The sequence below is a fragment of the Mauremys mutica genome, chromosome 13 (genome assembly GCF_020497125.1).
Source record: "Mauremys mutica isolate MM-2020 ecotype Southern chromosome 13, ASM2049712v1, whole genome shotgun sequence".
Taxonomy (NCBI): Eukaryota; Metazoa; Chordata; order Testudines; family Geoemydidae; genus Mauremys; species Mauremys mutica.
This window is the reverse complement of record NC_059084.1, coordinates 29,698,245-29,723,356: the sequence shown is the minus strand read 5'-3', so window position 1 is coordinate 29,723,356 and position 25,112 is coordinate 29,698,245. Positions and strand designations below refer to the sequence as shown.

The window sequence follows — 25,112 nt, the reverse complement described above, 5'->3', positions numbered from 1 at the left end:
CAGTCAGTATGTCCCTCGGCCTGTGCCGCTTCCAGCAGCCCCCATTGGCCTGGAGCAGCGATCCACAGCCAGTGGGAGCTGTGATTGGCTGGACCTGCAGATGGGGCAGGTAAACAAACCGGCCTGGCCGGTCAGGGGCTTTCCCTACACAAGCGGCAACCCCAGTTTGAAAAACACCGGGGTATAGTATGTCCAGTGTGATCCCTAACCCTTTCTCAGATACCTTGTTTGTTCATTGAGCAGCCCAAAGTGATGTCAAGGAACTTTTCCTGTGTGATAACAATTAATGTGCAGCCCATCCCTGGAGATGATCATGCAGCTCTGCCTGCTATCACCTTGCACCTTGAGTTTCATCTGCTGTTGTTTTTTTTTCAGTTTTTAGGGCTTTCTGAATTTCCTCCCAATCTCTTCTCTTCTCTTGACACACAATTATTTATGTCATCTGCAAATTTTGCCACCTCATCATTCAACTCTTTTTGCATTTAATCAATATATTGATTAAAGAACAGTTGTGAGGACCACTGTTAACCTCCTTCCAGTCTAAAATTGAACAGTTGGTTTCTGTTTTTTCTTTTAACCAATTTCTAATTCATGACAGAACTTTAGCTTCATCCCATGGCTACTCTGGGCTTGTCTACTCTATAGCAGCACAGTTGCGCCACTGTGGACACAACCTGTGCTGATTGAGGGGGGCGGGGGTTCTCCCATCGGGGTAGGTAATCCCCCTCCCCAAGAGGGGGTAGCTAGGTCGACCTAGCACTTTCTACACCTGGGGTTAGGTCGGTTTATCTACATCACTCAGGGGTGTGGATTTTTCACACCTCTGAGTGATGTATCTGGGTTGACCTAACTTTAAGGCCTTAATTTCCTGAATTGTTTCTTGTGAGGGATTCTCTCTAAGGCTTATTGGAGGTCTAAGTAGTATCTCCTCTGGTTCTCCTTTAGCCACCTTTTTGGCTGACTCCCACAAGAATTCTAGCAGGTTGGATTTTCCTCTGCAGAAACAGAGCTCATTTTCCCTTTGGATCTTGGTCCCTTAGGTGTTTTAAATAACGCTCCCAGGACATCCTGGGTTCACCACAGCACTTTTTCCAAAGACAAGCGACTTCACTGATAGAATTCATACTACTTTGGGTAGCTCAGCTATTTCAGTCATAAGTTTCTCTAGAACTCTTGGGTATGTTGGGCTGGGAGACTTCTTGCTCTCTAGTTATCTTGTTCCAGCACCTCTTGACAGCTGATGGTACTTCACATTAGTTACCTGAAGAGTAGCTTTGGGGGAGGTATCTACCCAATATGTGTTGAGGTGAATACTGAGGCAAAGCTTCTTTTTATTGTCCTCATCCTCCTGGATGGGTGCCTGAGGTCCGGCTGACTCAGGCTTCCTGCTTCTGATATGCTTGTCATTTGTATTCATGTCTCTGCTTATCTGCTCTTCCGATTGATTCCCTCTTTGCCCTCCTATTTTCCAGCTGCATCTCACTTGTCTAGTTTGTGGCACTTTGTGTTGGTGATACTTGACCTGAAGTCTCAATTTTTGAAGGATCTCTTCCCGCTGTTGTTCCCTGCCATTCACCCAGCCTCTGTTTTTGGTTGTGGGTTTTTTTTTTTTTTAGTTTTGTCTCCCTTCTTACTTTAGGGCTGTGCTGTGCTTCATCCCTGGCCCCTCCTAAAACACACAAATGAAAAAAATTGGCAAGCACCGTTTGCCTTTGCAGACTGCTGTTCAAGTGAACACTTGAGCTCTGCAGGAATATCTGACTTGGCCCTGTGCACAGTCGCCTGGGTTTGCGCGGCCCTCCCTTTGACCATCTCCTCGTTGGGAAGTCGTTCCTTACATGCAGGCTAAAACTTCCCGTTTGTAATGTCTCCCCACAGCTCCTTATTAGAAGCCTGTTGTGTCACTACAAACAACTGCTCTCCCTCCAGGGCGTGGGCACCCTTCACTAACTGGAGGTGGTCAGCAAGTTCCCCTCCCCCATCATTGGCACTTAGCCAAGCTGTGCTGCACCCAGTGAACTCCTCCATTCATGGGAATCAATTCCTCCAGCCCAGGGGAGACTTGTGTGGCTTTTCTCTGAACTCTCTCCAATTTGTCAGCATTTTTCTGGCCTCTAATTCTAATCCATTTATTATGGTTTAGAGCAGTGGTTCTCAACCTGTTTACCATTGTGGGCTGCATAAGCAGGTCTCCGTGTTATGTGGGTCACATCCACACACACACTATATGTATATATATATATATACTACCTGTATGGCCCTGAAGATGTCACATGGGTCGCCGCTGTGTGCTGATTGAGCTGCGTGTGGAGAACCACTGGTTTAGAGGAACAGTTTGCCGCAAAGGGAATGAGCCATCCATGTAACACGCAGAGCCACAACTTGGAATCATGTGGCCTTGCTGCTGTGATTGCAGAATGGCTGATGGATTTGTTAGCATCAGGAACAGAGGCTGATTCCACAGGCCTGGGAAGCTAGGTGCAGCCTGTCTGTTTCCCTTCCACTCCCTCCTTGCCCTCAACCAACCCTGGAGCTCAAGACCAGGACTAGGTAGGGTCCTTGGTTGCCTTGTGCAAACGTATCTGCTGGGTCAGCTGTGCTCTTTGGTAGGGTAGCCTGAATAAGAAGGGCTTGGGACTCCGTGGCTGGGTCTCATCCAGGCAGCTCTTTACAACTCTGATGAGGAGATGGCCACGTTTTCTTGGTGCAGTTGATGCCATCCTGGAGGTAAATATGTAAACATGAGTATTTTTTAAAGCACAGAGTTTCTGCCAGTTTGTGGGTTTTTTAATTCAGCAGAAAGATTTGAGCCTTTGATTTGATGTGAACCTTCCAGAGGTAAAGCCAGCACTGTCTACCTGAGTCTGCAGAAAGCCTGACACACTAGTGCTGAGAGGTGGGAACTGTACAGCATTCACCTGTTCATCACTACCGGGGCAGAGCTGAAGGCTGTGTGTGTGTGTGTGTGTGTGTGTGTGTGTGTGTGTGTTCTGAAGGGAAGTTAGGTGGAATAAAATCAGCCCATTTCCTAAATCTGCTGATTTTTTTCTGCACTTCACCTCCAGGGGCCATTGTGTGCGTCGGGAGGAGGAGCTCCCCATGTCAGCAGCTGCATGGGATGCAAACAGCCTCTCTGACTTGTCCTAGTGAGGCATACAATGAAGTCTAGCTGCCGTGATGCGATTGAAGTTGTTTTACATTGTTAACATTCAGTAAACCAGCATTACCCTGCTTCAGCCCCCAATTCACTCCCCTTCCATCTGGGTTTTATATGCTGATAGTCTCAGTAGCCCCTGAAGTTACAGATCAGTGCTTATCCCTGGCTGGAAACTGGATGAGTTTGTAGCACACAGAGTGAGAGCTGACCCAATATACTAACTAACAGTGCTCAGTGGCCACTAAAATCAGGTCAGAATTGAAGCAGGTGGTGCGTGGGAAAGTCAGGCTGGTGATCCGAATGATTGAGGCTGAGGCTGTAATACGCCATGACTTACTGGGGTTATAAAGGAACACTAGGCACCATTGGGAATCGGAGCGCTTTCCTTTCTAGCCCTGGGCTGCACAAGACCCTGGTCCTTAAATGGTCCCTCAGGCTAGCAGTTCTATTTTGGCACTGGTCCAGGACTTAATATAGAAAGTCCAGGCGCTTGGACCAGTGTAATTTTCTCTTGCTGGACGCCTCTCTTGAATTCGATATATCACCATTTGCTCGGAGTCCCTGAGCCAGTCTGCGTGGCAGTGCTCGTTCATAGCGAAATCAGTCTGAATTAATTTGGTGATAAAAGGTTTCATGAGATGCTAGATTGAATGCTCCAGTGAAATCCAGATTGAATATGCCTGCTTTCCTCGCTGCTTCCTAGCAGTTTGTCATTTTTATTTTTAAACCAATCAGATTTTCTGGGCAAGATCTGTCCTTTATAAGCTCGGGGTTGACTGCACATGGGTGTGTTATGCCCTAGCGGTGAAACCTTGGCTCCATTGGGTCTATCTACACTGCAATTAAAAATCCGTCTGTGCCAGTTGACTTGGGCTCGTGGGGCTCTGGCTAAGGGGCTGTTTAATTGCAGTGTAGATGTTTGGGGTCAGGCGGGAGCCCGGGCTGTAGGTCCCTGCAAGGTGGGAGGGTCGTAGGGCTCAGGCTCCAGCCTGAGCTTGTACTTCTACACTGCAGTTAAACAGACCCTTAGTCCGAGTCAGCTGGCATGGCATTTTAACTGCAATATAGACATACCCATTGAGGCCCATGGCAAAACTCCCAATGACTGTGGTAGAGTCTGGATTTCATTCTAGATATTTAATGTTTTCTAGTATTTTGTCTTCACGTGTTTTTTTTAAAAAAAGACAATACCAATAATTCCGTCAAAACCTGGTGAGATGGTTTCCTCTGGAAGGTTTTGATCGTGGTAGCTCAAACAGAAGTTGTGGGCTGGATGCAGGAATTGCTGGGCGAGGTTCCCATCTCCTGTGTTATATGGGAGGTCAATCCCAATGGTCCCTTCTGGCCTTGGAATCTCTGACTCTGTGAGCAGGAGGAGGGAGGCTGCTCTGTACAGAAGTCATTCTCTAGACCGCTGGCACTGGCGATGCAGCTGTCTGCTCAGAGGGAAGGACTGTTACATTTTCAAATGTGTGATTGCACCCTTCTCATGCACGTGCAAAGCTCAGCAGTGCAGTTACGAATCCCCAGCATGCGCAAGGCGTGAGCGCTGTGGGCACACGTGTCAGGTGTACATTTGTTCACTCACTTCCAAAAGCTGAGCTTCTGAGGAAGCAGATGGCTTTATTTACCATTTGGTACTTTTCTTACTAAAACCATTCCAAAGAGGATTTGGGGACGCTGCAAGCCAAGTTGGCCCAAAGGTGGGCCGTGCAATTTCCTGCTCTCTTCCCTTCAGTCAGAGCAACAATCATGTGCATTTATAGATAAGTTTAGACTTTCTAGCCACTTTCTAGCCACATGTGAGGCCCAGAATGCAATGCTGGTCCTGAGCTGAGGTGCCTGGCTGCATTGCAATCTGGGGCTTGTTGTCCCTCTGGGGCCATGCTGCCCTGTATTAAAGAGCATCTGCTCCATTTTATGCCACCTGGTGCAGCTCTTAAGAGTCCTTGCAAGCTCTCAGTGTGGCTCTTGGTTGGGTGAATTTGGGGCACCTCTGTCTTAAAGGGGCAGTGCAGACTTAGGCAAGGCTCCAGCTTAGAACTGGCTGCTTCCCTGGTTGGTCTGCTGAGTTGTCCCTCCTCCAGCCCACCATGTTAGTTCTTGAGACATGAGGACTCCCATCTGCTGCCTGCCCTCAAGAGTGGAGCAGCAGGACAGAGTGATGCCCACACCACTCGCTGTGTGTGTCCTGGGTTTGTTGCTGCCTAGCTGTGATGCTGCAGGTGGACGAGAAAGAGACTCTTTTTTGCATCAGACCGTCTGAAGAGCTAGTGGTTACATTTTGGGTTGGTGGTCTCTAATTTGACATGTTTGAGACTTGTTTGGTTTCTGAAGCTGATCACATGTGTACATGGAGTTCTTGGGAGTAACAATTTCCTTCCCTTGGTTTTATATTGGAGGCAATTTCATCTAGAGCAGCGGTAGGCAACCTATGGCACGCTTTCCGAAGGCGGCACACAAGCTGATTTTCAGTGGCACCCACACTGCCTGGGTCCTGGCCACCGGTCCGGGGGGCTCTGCATTTTAATTTAATTTTAAATGAAGCTTCTTAAACATTTTAAAAACTTATTTACTGTACATACAACAATAGTTTAGTTATATATTATAGACTTCTAGAAAGAGACCTAAAAACGTTAAAATGTATTACTGGCACGCAAAACCTTAAATTAGAGTGAATAAATGAAGACTCGGTGCAGCACTTCTGAAAGGTCACCGACCCCTGATCTAGAGAAATACCTGCGCGCTATACTTGGACACTGGGAAGGGTGGGGGTTGGGGGTTGGACTGCTGTACTCTGTACTGTACGGTTCCAGCTCCTGCCCTTTATTATACTCCTAATAATAATAGCTATATAGGGCTTTCCAAAGGTGGGTAAGCATCCCTGTGATACAGCCTTTCATTACATGATTGCATACGGCTGCTCAATCCGCACTGCTCCCCAGGGCTGTTTGCTGAGTGTAATTGGATGCAATCGCAGTCCCAGCGACTCTTAACAATGCAGGTCTCTTGCTAAAAGGCAGCTTCATTGCTAAGGATCCTTTCTCCAAACATGTCTCCCACGAGGCCGCTCTGCCCCCTGGAACTTGCTGTTCCAAAGAGCTCACTGTGTGTTCCTCCTTTCCAAACAGCGATGGCATTTCTACCCTGGTGCTCTGATCCAGAATAGCCCCTGGGAACAGTCAAAAGCCCAGTGAGTGGGAGCCAGTTGTATGGGTCGTTTTGGCACAAAGATTTTCTTTTCAGTTTTTAATGCCAATGTGTACCTGCAGTGGTATGCATCTTGCCCCGATGGCCTGGCCTGGTGCTTTCTCCGATTGCTGGCTCCCACAAGTGGCAATGGGTGATTAACCTGGCACAAAACGGCACCTGGAATCGTGAGCTGGGTTGGATTTCTCTCCTTTGGCATTTCAGGAGTTCTCATTTCATCTGGTTGTTTGTTCTCCCTGCACTCTGAGGAGCAGCTGGGTTAGCCTTGCTGGAAGGTAATCTTGGATTGCCTGGCTGATAGTCTCTATTTGCCAGCAACAGTGACTGGTCCCCATAGCCGCCCAGCTTCGGGACTCTGGTGAGTCTCAGCCTTCTGGGTGTTCCTGGGCCAGGCTTTTGGCAGGCTGGGAGCCACAGGCGCCAGGCTTGTCGGTGCGGGAGGAAGGTGGGTCCTGACTGAACAGGTCACAAAGAAGGCTCTTGGGGAGTCTTCCCGTTGGCCAGATTCATGCCATGTTTCACCGGCAATGAGCATGAAATGGAGGAAATTTGTGGCTGGCCTCCTATTTAATATGCACCTTGGACACCACAAGTCTCAGGAATGCAAGTAGCCTCTGCCCAGAGAGATGGAGCATGGCATGCTAGGACCCGTAGTCTGCAGAGCACACCTGTATCATTATGTATGTACTTAGCACCAGCAATGTGCTGCCCAGCACATAGACACCCCTTGCCCCAGGGCTCTTCCCATCAGGGCAGCCATGGAACATGGAGCAGAACTCTGGGCCACGTTCGTTCACCCAGTACCTTGTTCTGTTGTTACTGTGGTGAAGTTCCCCGCATGAAGGGGGCGGTGTGACCAGGGCCCTGGGCTGGGAGGCAGGAGGTGGGCTCTGTTAATCACCCTGCGTAAATCGTGTGCCTTGGTGACCCTGCCTTGCCCTTTGTGTTGTCCTTTACACCTTTGTAAAATGCCACCAGAGCAGGAGTCTCCGCTCACCCCCTTTGACTGGCTGAAAATGGCTTCAGAAGGTGGGAGGCAGGGACGACTTGGGACCTGCTCCCTGAGCCTCTGTTTCCCCATCTGTGAATGGGGTTCAGAGCCCAGCTCTGGGATACCCGGTGGAAGGGCTGTGTACATGCTATGGGTCTCTGGGGTGGCGGCTGAGGGGTTTGCATCGCATAACTTAGCAAATTCAAGAACTGAAGTGAGGGGGAGAGTGCTGTGCGAGTGCTTCCCGATGGCAGATCAAGCTGGTGCCCTGGGAGATGATGCCTTGTTTTATCATCTGAGTTGACATGCTGGCTGAGACAGGCCTGCTAAGCCATTGTTCATGTCCCCTTTTCACGCTGGCTCAATCAAAAGGCTTTCTAATGGGTGCTGTCCCATGACTGGCTTTCTGCGGCTGATCACAGCAAGTGACTCATTGGCCTGGAAAAACAAGGGACTTTATATCCCTGCTCCCACCCCCAAAATCCACTCAGTAAAAGCCTGAGGGTTTCAGGGAAGAAGTGTGACCTGAAGAGGAACGGCAGAGACCTGCTGTCTGCGGTGGAGTCCTGCAGCTGGGGCAACCAGGAGTGCCAGCTGGTGCGAGCGCTCTCTAGAGCGGGCGATGGGTAATAACTGGAGGAAGCCCAAAGGGAGGAGTTCCCCTCTCGCCTAGGGTTGTGTGCTGCCATCTGGATGGGAATTGTGGAACCTGTCAGGGGAGGGACGCTGCATTACCATCTCTCTGCCTTCGGACCTGTCAGTCTGGGGAGGGACTTCGCCCCTCCCAGCTGGCCCAGGCTTTCCTGCCACATCCTGCACCGGATCCCTTGCCTGCTTGGTTGTTCCTGTGGCACCAGACAGTGATGTTCCCAGTGCAGGATTCTGAGCTTCCAGTGGGATGAGGCAGGAGAAGCTGGGCTGGGGACCCAGGACACTGTGGAATACGGATGGGAAGAGCTGCTGTATTAGCCTTCTCTCCCCCTCCCTTTGCTCCCACGTGGGAATCCTGCTCGGACCAAACCTGTACTGGAAATGGCTGGTGTCTGTGTTCTGTGCACAATAAGGCCTTTTCTCTCACCTGGCCGCGTGGGAATCCCTAGCACCGTACATACTGAAGGCACTTCTTACATATGTGGCAGGGAGGGAGCTGACTAAGGACTAGCCTAGTCCTGGGGAGAAAGGAGCTCAGGCAGAGCAGTGGCAGGGCTTGCCCCAGGCCATGCAGCCAGCCAGGTTCCTAAGGAATCTAAGCGTGTGATTGTTCACCCCTGCAGTGCCCTATGCTTGTGTCAAGTCAGCCATTTGCAGATGCAGTCATTCGCCTGGTGTGCAGCGCTGGACTCTGCATGCGTCAGGAGGTCCGTGGATATCTGAGCCAGTGAACCAAGACAGCCTCTTGGGAGCTCCTGGCTCCCTGTCCTGAGCTCAGTCTGCTAGGCAGTACTGCCCCTGAGCTTTTCCTTAGCAAAGGAGGCCCCATTGTTTGAAGGCTCAGAAGGAGGTGCCTGGTGCTGCCTTGCCAGGGGCAGAGTGGAGCTGCGGGGGCACTCCTGAGACAGAGGGGAGTCAGACACGCTGTATTGACCTCTAGAGGATTAGCTGAGGTCTCTGCTTAGCAGAGATCCCTTCCTGGGATGCGCGCACAATCTGCTTTTTAACCTTCCACTTTGGTGTTAATGTTGCTTGGTGTTGGCTCCTTTGCCATAAGGCGCCAGGCCTCCTCCTGCAAAGCTATCGCCTCCTGGAGGGCGTCAGGGCTGCGAGTTCACCTGAGACTGACTGAGTCCAAAGAGACAGCCCAGCACCGTGGCCTGATTTCTTTTCCAGCTTGGGGGAAATGGGGGGGCTGGTAAATGTCCCACTATCCCCCCCAGGTGCGGATGTGCCTCTCTGCATGGCAATGAAACCCCAGAAACTGAATGGGGCTGCAGACCCTGACAGGTCCTGCTGCTGCTGTGATCCCCCTCTGACCATCGCAGGGAGAGCATCGCATCCCCTTTGTGCTGGGGTGTGTTCCAAGAACACTCATAGGCAGCAGGGCTGGGCTGAGGACCCTTCACTGGGCTGGGTCAGAGGTTGGAGCACAGTACAGTCTCTCTGTGAATCGCTCCAGGGCCGCCTTCTGCGTTGCCGAAAGATCTCTTCCTTGTCAACCTGCATTGCTCTTGTTTTAGCTGCTGCTTCTGTCTGTGCTTCTCCTGTCCACACCGCCTCCTTCCTTTTTATTTCACTGTAAATATTTGCGGCCCCTTGTTGCACCTCCCCCTCTGTCGCCCTTGCTGGAGTCTCTCAGGTTTGATTTGTTTCTGTGGGATGTCAGGGTTACTCAGCATGCTGTCATTGCAGGGGGAGTTGGGTGTGCTGGAATTACTGCCAGCTCTCTGTGAGTAGGGGCCTGCTGGTTGTGTGGCGGTGTGGTGTGAGTGTGGAGGAGCATAGGTACCCAGAGAGTCAGTGCCATGTTCTTTCACAGGCTGTCGACATGGGCAGCGGTGCACCGTTGGTACAGTGGGGTGAGTTGGGTATGCTAAAGAAAAAGCAGGAGCCCTTTATTATTCACACTGCTCTTCTGTAGCCCTAAGGAGACCTTGGCTAATTCAGCATGTGCCTGAGGCAGGGAAAGTTTTTTTAGCTCCATTTTAAAGAAAGGGAAACTAAGGCACTGAGCAGTTATGTGAATTGCCCAGGGTCACACAGCGAGGCAGCGGGAGAGTCCAGAATAGAACCCAGGTGTCCTGGCTCACAGCAGCTGACTGTGCCCTCTGCTAACAGCTGGCAGGGGCCTGAGCACTGAACTAAAGCCTGTGGTTAGCTTTAGCTGCAGGCTGCTTTAGCGAGCCCTGTGTTCTCGGTGTGTCTGTTCGGGGCAGACTCCAGGGCCCATGGAGTGGGAGCACGTGCATCGTGAGGATGTCTGAGATCTCCCAGGCTGATGGCACAGGGCCGTGCTGCCCATGTTGCTAGCCCAGGCTGCCTGCCCGCCCCTTCCAGAGCCTGGGCACAGCGACACATATGCTCAGCGCTGGAACTGGCAGGAGATGCCCCACAGCTTGCAGAACCCTAAGCAGTTCTTGCCGCTGCTTTGGGGCTGACAGCCCCATGTAGGAGGTGTTCTCTCCTGGGCCCTTCTCTTGGAAATGGCATAGAAAGGCTTCTGACCCCTGCGGGAGCACAGCTGAAGGAGTGGCCCATCCAGTGCTGCCGGGGCCCAGGTGGGGATGTGCTTAGGGAATGAATCGCACAAAGTTGAGCCTCCTGGCCCCTTGGCTTGGGCTGGGTCAGCCTAGTGCCTGCTGCACTCCTGCACTGTGTGCAGGTCAGCTGGGGATGGTAGGGAGAGGAGCAGGAGTTTGCACATGGCCAGCCACTGTCTAGTGCATCGTGGACTGTGGCAGAGAACTGCCATTGTCCTTTCGCCCTTGGCACCTAATGTGCTGTGCAAAACGATGGTGAGAGTCTGAGTCCAGGGCGTGTGTCCCAAGCTGGTGGATGGTGGGAGCAAGCTGGGCCCCAGAGGGGGAGGCTGGAGCTATCCCTGGGGGGTGTGCTCGCTCCCAACATGTGAGGTCGTCTCTATTACTCCTTGTGACGACAGCAGCCTCTTGGGGGCTCAGGCTGCAATCCCTCGCCCACCCCTCTGGAAAGCACCTGCTGGCATGGGGCAGGGGTCGGGCTGGCTTGCTATTGCAGGGCTGGGCAATTTAACGTTCCTTTGGGGAGAGATCTGTGTAAATGGGACAGCACTGATTTCGCCAGCAGGTATAACGACAAAACCGTAGGGGAGGCTGAACTCAGGTCCTTGGTAATGCTGCTGTGTGGATCTTTCCCTGCTGCATAGGAACCCCTGCCTTCTTTTATCTCCGCATTGGACACGGTGTGTGAGTCATAATCACCCAGGTCTAATTAGCCATGTCAGCATAGGGAGGCAAGTCGGTGATGGGAGTCACAGCACGGGGTGGTCGAGAGGCCGACTGGACTCGCGTAGCTGTGATTCTCTCCCATCCCTTGGCCTGTGTGGAGCTGCCAGTGCTGGGACAGAACGGAGCCAGCGTGCTGGGGCTGCGTGTCACGGGTCCATGTGGCTGCTGCAAGGGATGAGCATGAAACGAAGCAAATGGGTCCTCATCTTTCGCGTGGATGGGCTAGTGGTAAAAGCACAGCGTGGGTGGGAGGAGACCTGGGTTTTATTCTAGCTCTGCCCCTGGCCTTAGACAAGTTATGGAATGACTCTGTGCCTCGGTTTCCCTATCTCTAAAATGGGATAATATTGCCCTACCTCAAAGGGGGGGTCGTGAGGCTCGGGGGTGACCTGGGAGGAGGGTTTGTGCCTTTGGGGGGGGTCTAGAAGGGCTGGGAGGTTTGTTGTTTTATTTGTTTTGAGTTTGGTTTCTTCACCTCAGAAAGCTGAGGGTAATGGAGCTGTGGGACTCTTTGGAGAAATCCTGTGAGTTGGGAGCTATCTTAGCCCTATTCGAAAGGGGCCACTGGGGAAACGAATCTTTAACAAGGAGAGAGTCTCTCTCTCTCTCCTGTTTCCCAAGAGTTTGAGTAAAACACACACAAAAATGGAAAGAGCATTCCCAGCCGTGTGATCAAACCCATTCCCCTGTCACTGGTGGGCCAAAGGTCTCCCTCGGTATGGCCCTGCCAGTTCTCCAGGCTCTGCTGGCGCAGAGGAGATGCAGTCTCAGGATTTCAGATGTAAAAAGCAAGCAGGAAACACAAAGCCTTCTTAAAACCTTGAATCCTCCAGCCCTGTATCCAGTCTAGGGAAAGCAAATGGGGGAGGGGCCTCTCTGCGTTCCTCACCATTGATTGCTTGCCAAGGGATTTGGAAGAAAGAGTGTGCGTGGGCGGTGCTAGCAGAGGGCAAGTCCTATTCTCACTGGTGGTGGCCAGTGAAGACTGCGGGTGCGGCTTGTAATAGGCTCAGTGTTCTCTGCAAACCCCTCCAGGCTCCTAGACAGCCTCGTAGATCTACTTGGGCTGCACCTGTCACCCTTTCAGCGGCTCCCCTAACTTGTCTCTAAGCCATCCCAAGGGCCTGTACAGTTTGGCCCAAGTCCCCCGGGTGTCAGCAGCCACCACCCTAGTGGCTGCAGGGGAGGGGAATTGTCCCCCTCCTGGGTCTGGCTGGCGCAGAGCTCTCTCTGCGGCACTATTATGCTTTCTCCGATCCCAACAGCAAAGCTTTTGCATCTTCCAGTGCCACACAGTTGGGTGCCCCAAGCCAGTTAGCTTAGCTGGGTAAAGCCTGGTGCTGATAATACCAAGGGTATGGGTTCCATCCTAGTGTGGGCCCAAGAGGCAGTGTGGGCTAGTGGATTGCCTTTGCAGTTAGGGGCAAGGTGGTTATGAGTTCTAATCCTGGCTTTTCCTCTGGTAAATCACATAATTATCCAATGCACCCCAGACAATGGGGTAGGTAAGCTGGGGCAGGGGGTCTTGCTGTCAGCGATGACTTGTTTGCTTATGAATCTATAGACACATTCAGACTGGGAATAGGATGTACATTTTGAACAGTGAGGATAATTCACCATTGGAACAATTTACTGAGAGTTCTGATGGGTTCTCTATCCATGGCCATTTTTCTGTCAAGATGGGCTGTTTCTCTAGCAGATCTTCCCTAGGAATGATTGTGGGGCTGGTCTCTGGCCTGTGTTGTACCGGAGGTCAGGCTAGGTATCAGAGTGAGCCCTTCTGGCCTGTGAAGCTGTGGATCTATGAATAAATTCATTCATGGGCCCTGAGAGGCAGGTGGGGCCGTAGCTCCTTCTTCCTGGAGCTGCAGGCTGCCCCTGGGGACTGTGAGGACACTGTCCCGCCTATGAGATCACAGTGGCACCAGTGTTTGTGGTCTGGTGCTCGCTGGAGCTGTGGTAAACTGAATTGGCATCACCCCCCAAGGTGAGACTGGAGCTCGCTGGGTGGGTGATCTGTGGTGGGGGCTTTTCCTGTAAAGAGTGGGCCTCTCTGATGCACGTGTCCCTCTCTCTCAGGATGAGATTGAGGAGCTGCGCGCAGAGATGCTGGAGATGAGAGACGTCTACATGGAGGAGGATGTGTACCAGCTGCAAGAGCTCCGGCAGCAACTGGACCAGGCCAGCAAGACCTGTCGCATCCTGCAGTACCGGCTGCGCAAAGCGGAGCGCCGCAGCCTGCGCGTGGCACAGACTGGGCAGGTGGATGGCGAGCTCATCCACAGCCTGGAGCAAGACGTCAAGGTAAGACGGGCTCAAGCCACATCTGCTCTGGCTTCTGCTCTCAGGGGACAGAAAGCTGTTAGTCGTGGGAGCTCAGATGCTGCAGGGATGGGGACCTTGCCAGAGAGATCTCTGGGGTCATGTTGCCAGGTCGGCTGATGGCGTGTGCAGGGCCCCTGAGTTGGACAGGACCAACGTGTGGTCCTGTCGGAATGGTGATTATTTTTTATTAACCATGTTTATTGTGGCAGTGCCTAAGGACTGGCCAAGACTGGGGCCCCGTCGTGCCAGGGACTTTGTACTGCAGATGCACCCAAGGGCTCCAGCCAGGCCCAGGCCCTGCTGCGCTAGGTGGTGTCCAGACACACAGGGAGAGACAGCCCCTGCCACAGACATTTCCAATCCTAGTTAATAGGGGCAAGACCCAACAAGTGGGTGAGACAAACCAGTGTAGGGACGGTGGGTGAGAGTACTAGGAGCCCAGGCCAGCCATGGATGGCCCAGGACTGGAGGAGTGGCTCAGGTGCTGTAATCTCCCCCTCCTCCCCCCTCCCTCCCCGAGTCGTTACCAGGCCGTGGGGCCAGGGCTCTGTTTCCTGCAGCCAGGAACATTCCCGGGAGTCTGGGAAGGGTTCTGGCTCCTGCCCGGCCCCTCTTGACTCGGGTGTGCGGACCCTGCGCCCTGGCGTGCTTGGAGTGAGCTGGATCAGCACTAGCTCGGGTGCCTGCATGTGCTGCGTCGCACCATATGACTGCAGTGTGGGCGTAACCATAGTGACCATAACGGTGCCAGTGCAGCTGAATGCCCTGGGCTGCGTTAGCCATCAGGCACCATAGGCCCATGCGTGGAGTCTGGCTCTGGGGTGGGTGGTACCATGTGCAGCCAGAGGTGTACACTGGGCAGGCTGCCCCAGGCAAGGGCCCGAGGGCCCGCTGCTGCTCTTTGGGTGGCTGGGAGTGGGAACCCTGCTGCTGTGGCTCTGAAGGCAGCTGGGTGTGGAAGTGCCCCCCCCACGCTGTCGGGGTGACAAGGAGGCCCTGTGGCAGTTACTGGCCTGTGGAGGCTGGGGGCTGCTATCCTACATTCCCTGGGGCGGAGCAGAGGAGTGGGCCCTTTGGAGGGGTGGGCTTCTCTCTGGCCCAAGCAATGTGAGGGGAGGGGCAGTGGATGGGCAGGGTGGGGGTCAGATGGGCCCCCTCCACGCTGGCTGGCTGTGAGGGGTTGAACTGGCCAGTCCCAGGGGCCACTGGACTCCTCTCACGTTGCAGGTAGCCTGTAAGGTCCTCTTCCACCCCCCCTGCCAGAGGGGGACTGACACTGTGACCCCATAGCCCTGCATCCCCCTTCCCTCCTCTGCACGGTGGAGCCTTGGGTTGAGATTTCTGGGCTCCCCTCTCCCATGGCAGCATCTTTCTTCTTGGGGTAGCGGGGTACGGGGAGCAGAGCTGCAGCAGGAGCCATGTTTTCCTCTGTCGTTTCCCTCGAATGCCCCTTTGTTTGTGCCGCCCAGCCTGATGTGTGGCCACCCACGTGGCGGGTCTGGGGCTCCTGGCCTCTCAGGCAGGGATTTGCTTTCCCACCAATGCTGCTTCGAATCCTGGAGCTGAACAGCTGAAGGGACCAGCAAGGGCGAGCTGTACCTGGGAGCTGGCTGAGGGTCTGGGCTAGCTAATGCCTGTCCCAGGCAGCTGGGAAAGGGGGCTGCATGGGCTCGGCACTGCAGCACCCACGTTGCTGGATGGACGGCTGTGTCATCTTGTGCCCTCTGCAGCATGGTCCCAGCCTCAGGACCCCTCCTAGAGCTTCCCTGGCTGAAGGGATAGGGGTTGGATGGGGCCATAGTGACCCTGGGAATAGCACAAGCAGCAAGGGGGCAAGAGACAGATGTGGGGAAGAGGTCAGGGAAAGGAGCTGGGGGGGAGGGAGAAAGGAAAACAGGAAGGAGGGGGCGGAGAGAGGATGGGATGGAGAGAGTGTGGAGGGAGACGGAGGAGAGAGGGCTGGTTTGGTACAGCTGGGCAGGCCATGAAGCTGCAGCTTTTTCTGACCCTCGCTGAGTGTGTGGGAATTGTTCCAGCTGCAGAGTTGTAGCCTGCAGGTCTCCCAGGGAAGTGTCGCTCCAAGATGCAGCTCGCCCCATTGTGGTGGTGCTGGCCATGCTCAGTGACCTGGAGCCTGGCTAGGTCAGAGGCTTGAGCCTTCCTGACAACAGGAAATGGCTCCCCTTTTCCCCAGCTCCAGGTGAAGCCCTTGTAGAGCCTGTGTGTGTGTGTGTGTGTGTCTCTGTCTGTCTGTCTCCTGGCTCCTACCACATGTGTCTGCCACACTGGCAGAGCTGAGCCCTTGTTGGTTGTAGCTGGTGTCGCTGAAGTCTGGTTTACAGAGTAGAGCAGAAGTGATCTGAATTTTGTAGGGCTTTAATTCCTAGCACCCCTCAGCTGGTTGCTCTCCACTCCAGTAACGATCATTGCATCCAAGACCAACAGACAGGAACATTTACCAGGTGTTCCTGCTGAAGTGATCAGCAGTAAAACAGAGAAGTGTTGGCACTTCAACTGCCATTCTGTTAACATCCATTTTGCTGAATGGAGCAATTCACAGCTCTTGATGAGTTTCAAGACCACTGGGAAGGTGACCATGGATCAGCCAAATGCTGTTCGCTATTGGCAGGTGACCTTTGCATGTAGAAAGTTTAAAAACCTAAGGCCTGGTCTATAGGTAAATATATTACATTGGCCTGGCTATATCGCTCAGGGATGGGGAAAAATTCTGCACCCTGTGCTACGTAGTTAGGTCATCCTAACCGCCGATGTAGATGCAGCTACGTCAGTGGTTCTCAAACATTTGTACTGGTGACCCCTTTCACATAGCAAGCCTCTGAGTGCGGCCCCCCCTTATAAATTAAAAACACATTTTAATATATTTAACACCATTATAAATGCTGGAGGCAAAGCGGGGTTTGGGGTGGAGGTTGACAGCTTGCGACCGCCCACGTAATAACCTCGCAACCCCCTGAGGGGTCCAGACCCCCAGTTTGAGAACCCCTGAGCTAGGTCAACAGATGGATTCTTGCCGACGAAGCTACCTCCTCTGTGGGGATCGGGGTGGCTTAACTACTGCGATGGAAAAACCCTTTTGATATAGGAAGCAGCAGTGCTGTAGCAATGCAGCTGGAGGCACTGGAGTGTAGCTATACCCTTAGGTCAGGGGTGGGCAAACTACGGCCATTTTAAGCCGGCCCCTGCTCTGGCACTCCGGCCGGGGTGCTGGGTCAGGGCCGCACCACATGGCTCCTGGAAGCCGCAACATGGCCCCGCTCCGGCTCCTCAACGCTCTCCAATGGGAGCTGCAGGGGCGGTGCCTCTGGACAGGGCAGCGTGCAGAGCTGCGTGGCCGCGCCTCTGCATAGGAGCCAGAGAAGGGACATGCCGCTGCTTCTGGGAGCCGCTTGAGGTAAGCGCTGCTCGGTGCCTGCACCCCTGAGCAAACCCAATGCCCAAACCCCCTACCCCAGCCCTGATCCCCCTCCCACCCTCCAAACCCCTCGATCCCAACCCAGAACACCCTCCTGCACCCCAAACCTCTCATTCCCATTCCCACTCCCACCCCAGAGCCCGCACTCCCAGCCAGAACCCGCACCCCTACCCCAGCCCTGATCCTCCTCCCACCCTCTGACCGCCTCGGTCCTAGCCAGAGAACCCTCCTACACAGCCCCACCCCAGAGCGTGTACCCCCTCCCTCACCCCAACCCCAATTTTGTGAATATTCATGGCCCACAATATAATTCTTATTCCCCGATGTAGCCCTTGGGCCAGAAAGTTTGCCCACCCCTGCCTTAGGTTCTGCAGCAGGAGCATGGGGGTTTCTAAAGCCACTGGGTTGCAGATAACAAGGGGAGCAGACAGCTGCTGACGTGGAGGAAGCGCCGGATTGTTAACAGTCTTTACTGACTCTCACCTGACAGTCCGCACCCCTGCTCCCAACTTCAGATTCCCTGCAAACCAAATCGCCCAGAGAACCCAGGCCTCCAAATCAGCAACCCTGCGAAGAGCTGGAACCAGGCCCCTCCTTCCAGCTTGGCCCTGAACCTTTCCTTTCTGCAGTGTCTGCTGATCCCCATAGGGCCGTATCACTCCCCTCTCTGGAGTCAGAGATGTTGTGTTCTCCCTGTTGCCTTTGTGCAGCTTGGCAGGGTTAGTGGGCAAGACCCTGGCCTGCCTTTGCCAGCGTGCGGTTTTCACAGGGCACCGTTGTCCCTCCCTTTCTCTTCTCTGGATCCATTCCAATGCTGTCTGCTCCCTAGGCAGAGTGCCTGGCCTGGCCGTGCTCCCTCCCGGGGCCAATCAGCAGACATAGGACTAAGGCAGGGGGCTGGAGGGAGCCAGATGTATCTCTCCCAAATGGCTCCTAGAGCTCACACTGCAGAGTCACTGAGGGGCAGAAATAGAAGGTAGCTGCAGCAGCTGGGCAGGGCCTGGCTTCCCCTCCCTGCCCTGCTGCGCATACAGAGGAGGAAGTCTCCATGCCCCGGCTCTATAATCTCTCTTGCACAGCCAGAGCCCAGGCGGCACCTTCCCCTCCCCCCCAGTGGCTCTCCTGAGAGCAGGCACCGCAGCCGCGCTGCTTAGATTAGCACTTGGCTGTCCTGTGGCCATGAAGTGCCTTTCCATCCTCGCGTTAGGAAGCTGAGCAAAGTCTGAATTTGAGCCAAACAAGGGCCCTTACACAAAGGAGGGGTTGGGTTGCCAAGTGCCCCAGGCACCAGAAAGCGGCTGATCCTGGAAAAGAAACACGCCACAAGTGAGTGATGGCAGCTCCTCCCCAGCATCCGGCGCTAACTGGCCTGTAATTATGAGGCGAAGTCTGAGTGTGTATTTAAAAGCGAGTCTCTTGCTGCCCACACCTGCTGGGGACAAACCCTGCTAGAGCTGATAGAGCAGAACTCTGCAACCAGTGTACCCAAACATACGGGTTTATTTCCCTGCTGCCCTCGTGCTGTTCCTCTTCTGGGCCCCCTGCACTGCTCCACTGACGTACAGCAACCCTGGCTTCATGCTTCCAGCTCCCTTGTGCAGTGCTGCCAGATAGTGTAGCTGCAGCCAGTGGCAGTCGCCTTCCCACGGCCCCTGTGTAGTGGACTGGGTGCTGGGTTGAGTGCCCTGGAGAGAGCCTGAGCCCTTGTGGATCTGCATGACACGCCCTGGCCTCAGTCTTGAGACCAGGGTTAGGAAATGTGACCAATGCCACGGGATTAGGGAATTTGATCTCTTGTCCCACAATTCCCTGGACTCCTGGAAGCCCTTTCAAAATCTCCCAGGAGCCATGGCTTCTGGAAGCTACCCCAGGGGACTGGAGGACAGGCACCCACAGGCAATGTGACTAGTGGTGCTGTCTAGTGTTACTGTGGGCGTCAGTGAGACTGCAGCCCCCAGAGCAGCAGGGGTGAGGCCCGGTTCTGCAGCTGGCCAAGGCCTGGGTGTTCAGGCCTATCAAATCAGCTTGCTGTATCTCAGGGCCGTGAGCGGGGTCCCTGTCTCCCCCGGGTTCTGCACTCCCCACCCGGCACAGCCTGCTTGCTCTGCCTTGGAGATGTGTCCAGACGCTGACACTTGTGTTCTGAGGGTGGAAGGCTTGGCTTAGCTTTGGAGGTCGGGGTCCAAGAGTGGGGATCAGTGTGTCAGGCATTGGCTGCATCTTCCTGTTCCCTTGTCGTGAGCCTTGCAGCAGGGAGGTGAATGGCGAGGCAGGGTGCCTGGCTTCAGGGTCTGGCTCTGTCCTGGGAGCAGGAGCTGGGAGCGATTGCTCCAATATGTGTGTCAGTCTGTATTGTCCCTACACCTCCCGCCCCCGACTCCTAGAAGCTGCCTCTTGGCCGTATTCCCTCGCACAGGAATTAAGCACTTTGCTCATCAAAGCCGCCTTCCCCATGGAGACTCACAGCCATGCCAGCATTCCTAGGGTGCTGTTTGCCATGCAGCAGTGCCCTCACAGCTCACTTGCTGGTTCCCAGAGACCAGTGTACGCTGGGGCGTTGCACAAATAACTGCGGAAGGTTAAACAAGGGGCATCTCCTTCACCTGGCCCCTCAGCTGTGCACTGTGCAGTTGTGTGTCACACCCCCACTCTCCCGCCCAGCCTGTCAGGGCTGCCTTGGGACCTCCCCTCCCCCCAGCCTTTGCAGCTGTTATGTTGCAGGTTCCCATGCCGGCCTGGCCTGGTATGGAGATGCCGCCCTGTTGGTTCCCTCTCTGCACTGCAGCTGGAAGCCACCCCAATTTCAGACACAGCCGCTGTCTGAGGGTGGTGCCCCAGGATCGAGGGAAAAGGCTTTTCCAGCCTTTGGGGCTGTGCAGGCCTGACTCGGCGTGGAGGTGAGATGGAGTCACCTAGACGAGGGCTCCTGGCTGGGGAAGCAGCTGGCCCAAGGAAGAGCCAGAAGCAAATCAAAATGGTGGTATAGGAATGCGCGGTGGTTCTCTGGCGTCCCCCGCTGCCTGTGTCCATGGGTGCCCTGGAGAAAAGGGCTTGGCTGCCCAGCACAGGAAGGACCCCCAGGTATAAATCCCCTTCTCTGGGGCTCTCAGACACCCTGCGCCCTCCAGCAGAGAGACAAGCGTGTGGAGCTCATGTGAGTTATTAGTGTGCGTGTTGCCATCTGAGCCTTGTCTGTCTCTCTCTCCAATCTGCTGGAATCTGGGAGGCGCTCGCCACGTGGTGGGCATGGCTTCCCCCTCATTGGCTTAGTGTGATGCCAGCGTGTGGCTGTGCCAATGTATGGCTGTGCCAGCTGCCCCCACCTAGGATAAGTGTGCTGATCTCTGGCAGATTGCACAGGGACGGTGGTGTTATCCTGGACCAGAGCTAACCTCCTCCTAACTGCTGAGGAGCGCACAGCCTGGTGCTGCCCGGTCGCAGCGTCCCTTCCCAGGGCCCGGGTGGTACGCCAGGAGACAGAACCATCACTGGGATTGGCAGGTGTGGGTTTGTGAGCGGTGAGTGATTAGGGTCACAGACGCAGACATTCAGCCCTGGGGGACTACCAGGAACCCAGCAAAGGAGCCCATTTGGTGTGACGGATACATTTGTGTTTAAAACCCATGGTCAGTTGATCTAAATCCATTCAACTGGCCTTCCTCCTTGCCTGGGGCTCGGGTCTGCCTTTGCCTCGGGCCCTTCTGGCAGCCCGAGCACTCTGTCTGGCTAGGCAGACCTGTTTGCAGAGCTCTCTGTAGTTGTCTGATATTAGGGGGTAGCCTTGTTAGTCTGTAGCCACAAAAACAAGGAGTCCGGTGGCACCTTAAAGACTGGCTGATTTATTTGGGCATAAGCTTTTCTTCAGATGTAGTTGTCAGAGTGTCTTGCTGAGTCACCCACTGTCACTTTAGTGACTCTTCTCCCTCCAGGAGCTGTGGCCAGTACAGTGGAGCTGTGCCAGTTGCCCACTGGCTGTGTCAGCAGTTACAGACTCCCCCATGGCCATTTTCACTCTGGTCGTGACGCGCTCTGTCCCCGTGTCTGAGCTCTCCACTTGTTTGGACCAGTGTTTCCACTGAATGATCCGTGCTGGCTCCTGCTCCGTGCCGCCCAGGGGATCCAGCCTGGGGACTGGGGCTGCCTGCGGGCACTGGGGACATCGGCTGCTACGCTTTGGGCCCCTGTAATTTGCACTCTCTGCTGTGCACGACTGACAATAAATGTTTCTTGCCAGCGTCAGTTGTTCCTTCCTCCGTTCTCAATGGAGCTGAGGTTTGAATCAATGTAGTGGTTCGAATAGCAATCCCGTACTAGTTCCCATTTCCTGGGGCTGCCACCAGCACTGCCAGGCCCCTGACATAGTACAGCAGGGTGGCTAACGCGCTGCTGGCGACAGCACCCTTGGGAAGTCCTCTTGGGAAGCTGGGCCAGCGGCTGTCCCCATGCAGGAGAGAACGGGGGGGGCCTCAGTGAGAGCAGCAAACCCCTAGCCCAGAGAGGGCTCAGAGGGCAGACTTCCCACACGCTTAGGGGTGGGCATATCGGCCCAGCCCTGAGAACTGCTGCTCCCTGGCTAATTGCTACTGCTCATCACAAATTGTAGGCCCTAGATAAACTGTGGCTATGTTTGCATGTTGTTTTTTAAATCCCCAGTCTACATGGATGGAAAAGCTGTTCCCAGCCATGAGGAAATGTTAGAGCCCTCTAGCCTGGTCTGCCCTTTGTGACAGTGTCTGGGTCCTTGTGTGCATGTAGAGCATCCCCGCATGATGGGCCCCAGTCCTGCCTGCCCCACTGAGCACTGCTTTCATAGGGGCATTAGAGATGCTACTCCCGCCCTTTCTGATGAGCCTTAGCCTGAGCGTTGCCCTGCTCTGTTTGCAGGTGGCCAAGGACGTCTCTGTGCGGCTCCACAACGAGCTGGAGGTGGTGGAGAAGAAGAGGATCAAGCTGGAGGAGGAGAATGAAGACCTGCGCCAGAGGCTGATCGAGACAGAGCTGGCCAAGCAGGTGCTGCAGAATGAGATGGACAAACTGCGTGAGGTGAGAGGGTCGGGCTGCATGGAGGAGCGAGTGTGTATGCACCCTGCTGTGTGGGGGTGGCGGGTATTTTATGTGTCCCTGGGGTACCAGGGAGCCAGCCCAGCTGTTAGTGGTAGTGACTACAGGCTCTCTGCCTATAGAAGGCTTCCTGTCTCCTTGCACCTTGGGAATCCACGGGCCTCTCTGCTCTCCTCATTTAAATGGAATCTGCTTTGCCATCAAAATATTTTTAACCTTCCCCCCGGTTTGCAAGCCCTGGGCAGTGCCTGTCTCCTCTCTGTGAGCCTCAATGGCCTAGGGCCTCCGCTAAGTCGCTTGTGAGATCTCTGTTCCATCCCCACCAGACACTAGCCCTGCTGGGATTTGCTTCGCTAAGGTTCAGGGAGGCCCTCCCTAGTGGCAGGAGCTGACCCGGGTGCCTCCAGCACTCTGATTTGACAGCAGCGGCTTTGGCTGCCCGTGGGGAAACGCTCCATAGACATGGCCTAATAAATACTGCTCCGTCCTCCTGTGACGGTTGGTGAGTGGGGCCAGGGTGGGAAGCCCAGGAGCTGTAGCAGATGTCCCTTAGGGGGTGCGTTTGTTTGCTGGTGGAAGGGACTGTGACACTTTCCCAACATATGAGTGGGAAACCAGCCCCTCCTGAGCCTAGAAACCTCAGCCCGAGGTGTGTGTGACTGAGCTGGAGAGGGAGGCTCCATGCATGCACCGGGCAACCAGTGCATGCAGGGGGTGACGGATAGTGTGCATGTGCCATGGTGGGGAGCTGGCTCCTGGCAGCAGCCCAGGTTTGGGGTCACTCTGGGCATAGAGCCCCCTCTCCCTCCCCATTTCCAGAATGTCCCGTGCTGCCCTTGCCCCCCACCCCCCACCGGTGTGGCTGCCTCACAGCAGCATGCATGCCCCAGTCAGCATCAGCACCATGCCCTGCCTCGTGGGGCTGGGAGAGCACTGCTGGCCTTGCAGCCTCCCAGAATGGCCTCTCTCCAGCATGCGTTGTCTGGGCTCTGCCCTGAGCCCCTGCCTTCAGCCAGGGAGCTGGGGCTGGCCGCAGGACCCCAGGGGCTGTCTAGGGGAGGCGGCTGCGGGGCAGGCCAGAGAGGAGCATTGAGAGCTGACCTGCTCCTCCCTTCTGCAGGGCCCACCCTCCCTGCCACGCTCTGACCTCTGACAGTAACGCCAGTACATGTAGTTCAGGGCAGGAAGCAAGGGGGGGTCGCTGAATATATGTGTGTGTGCGCGCGCGCGGCGGGGAAGGGTCCAGATCGGCAGGATGGAATTACTTACTTAATTAGCCTCTTAGAGTTGGTATGGCTACTTCCATCGTTCCATGTTCTGTATGTATATGTATCTCCTTACTATATGTTCCATTCTATGCATCTGATGAAGTGGGTTGTCACCCACGAAAGCTTATGCTCAAATAAATTTGTTAGGTGCTAAGGTGCCACAAGGACTCCTGTTCTTTTTGTGTTTCTTTGCCAGTCTAGATGCAGCCCAGCTGGGTTTGTCCTCCTGCCTCTGCGTTTCATTTCTTATTCTGAGCAGCTGTGCATGAATGGGGCAGGTGGGAGGAAAGGCCAGTGCACTGGTCTTTGAAGTCCCTCTTGTTAATCTTCACAGGCTTCCTGGCAGGCTACAGACAGGAAGATGAAGCTCCTTAGCTTGACTAGGAAGGTGGATCTGCCCAGATCTAGGGTCCTCAGGGCTGCCCCAGGGGCAGTTGTGATCTGATGGAGTAGTGGGCTTGAAGTCAGATGTGGCTTGTGCTCTCTTCTCTGCAGCTGACTTGCTTCGTGGCCTTGGGCAAGTTGCTGCCCCCACAGTGCCTTAGTTTCCCATCTGTGAAATGGAGGTGCTAATGGTGACCCTCCTGGGGAAGGGGCTTGAGAGAGGAAGTGCTAGATAAGTGCAGAATATTGTCATCTCTGAGGGAAATGTGCAGTTACCTGGAGGTGCCAGCATGACTAGAAACTGTTCCCCACGCACCTGAAAGCTTGCAGATGTGCCAGAGACAAATCTATAGGGAGTGTGTGTGAGAGAGAGAGAGAGACTGCCCACTGCAGGTGTCTTAGCTAAAGCCAAACTCTCCTGCCTCCTTTACAGAGGGCTGCGATGGTCAGGGCTGGCTCCAGACCCCAGCGTGCCAAGCATGCCTGCGGGAGGTCCACCGGAGCTGCGGGACCAGCGGACGCTCCGCAGGCACGTCTGCAGGAGGTCCACCGGAGCCGCGGGACCGGCGACTGCCAGAGCACCCCCCGCGGCGTGCCGCTGTGCTTGGGGCAGTGCAAATCCTAGAGCCGCCCCTGGCGATGGTCCCCTGTGAGCTGGGGAGAACCATCCCTTGTGCCAGCTCTCAGGACTCTGTGCTTCAGAGGTGTGTGATGAGCAGGGGCTGAAATCTCTTCTCAGCTGGGAGCTGTGTATTTTCATAGAATCATAGAATCTCAGGGTTGGAAGGGACCTCAGGAGGTCATCTAGTCCAACCCCCTACTCAAAGCAGGACCAAACCCAACTAAATCATCCCAGCCAGGGCTTTGTCAAGCCTGACCTTAAAAACCTCTAAGGAAGGAGATTCCACTACCTCCCTAGGTAACCCATTCCAGTTCTTCACCACCCTACTAGTGAAAAAGTTTTTCCTAATATCCAACCTAAACCTCCCCCTCTGCAACTTGAGACCATTACTCCTTGTTCTGTCATCTTCTACCACTGAGAACAGTCTAGATCCATCCTCTTTGGAACCCCCTTTCAGGTAGTTGAAAGCAGCTATCAAATCCCCCCTCATTCTTCTCTTCTGCAGACTAAACAATCCCAGTTCCCTCAGCCTCTCCTCATAAGTCATGTGCTCCAGCCCCCTAATCATTTTTGTTGCCCTTTCAATGGCTTATACCTGAAGTGCAGGTGTGGGTCAGGTCCTGACTCCAGCAGGCATCCTCTGGGGAACTCACGCTTGGCTGCTAACTTATTTAGCCTGCTGTTCTTTGAATATGTCCAAACCGTGATGCTCCTCTGGGCTGAGGTGCTAGCTGAGCAAAG

General features: G+C 54.5%; 1 protein-coding gene across 4 annotated transcripts in view; it reads left to right on the top strand.

Annotated features, from left to right (window-relative positions):
- Positions 1-25,112, top strand: part of SOGA1 (suppressor of glucose, autophagy associated 1) — an 89,607-nt gene that overhangs the window by 8,646 nt on the left and 55,849 nt on the right. For all 4 annotated transcript variants that reach the window (XM_044986232.1, XM_044986231.1, XM_044986230.1 and 1 more), the window contains exons 2-3: positions 13,358-13,582; positions 21,921-22,079. In XM_044986232.1, coding sequence (XP_044842167.1) covers positions 13,358-13,582; positions 21,921-22,079 — 384 coding nt within the window. The remainder of the gene's footprint in view (positions 1-13,357; positions 13,583-21,920; positions 22,080-25,112) is intronic.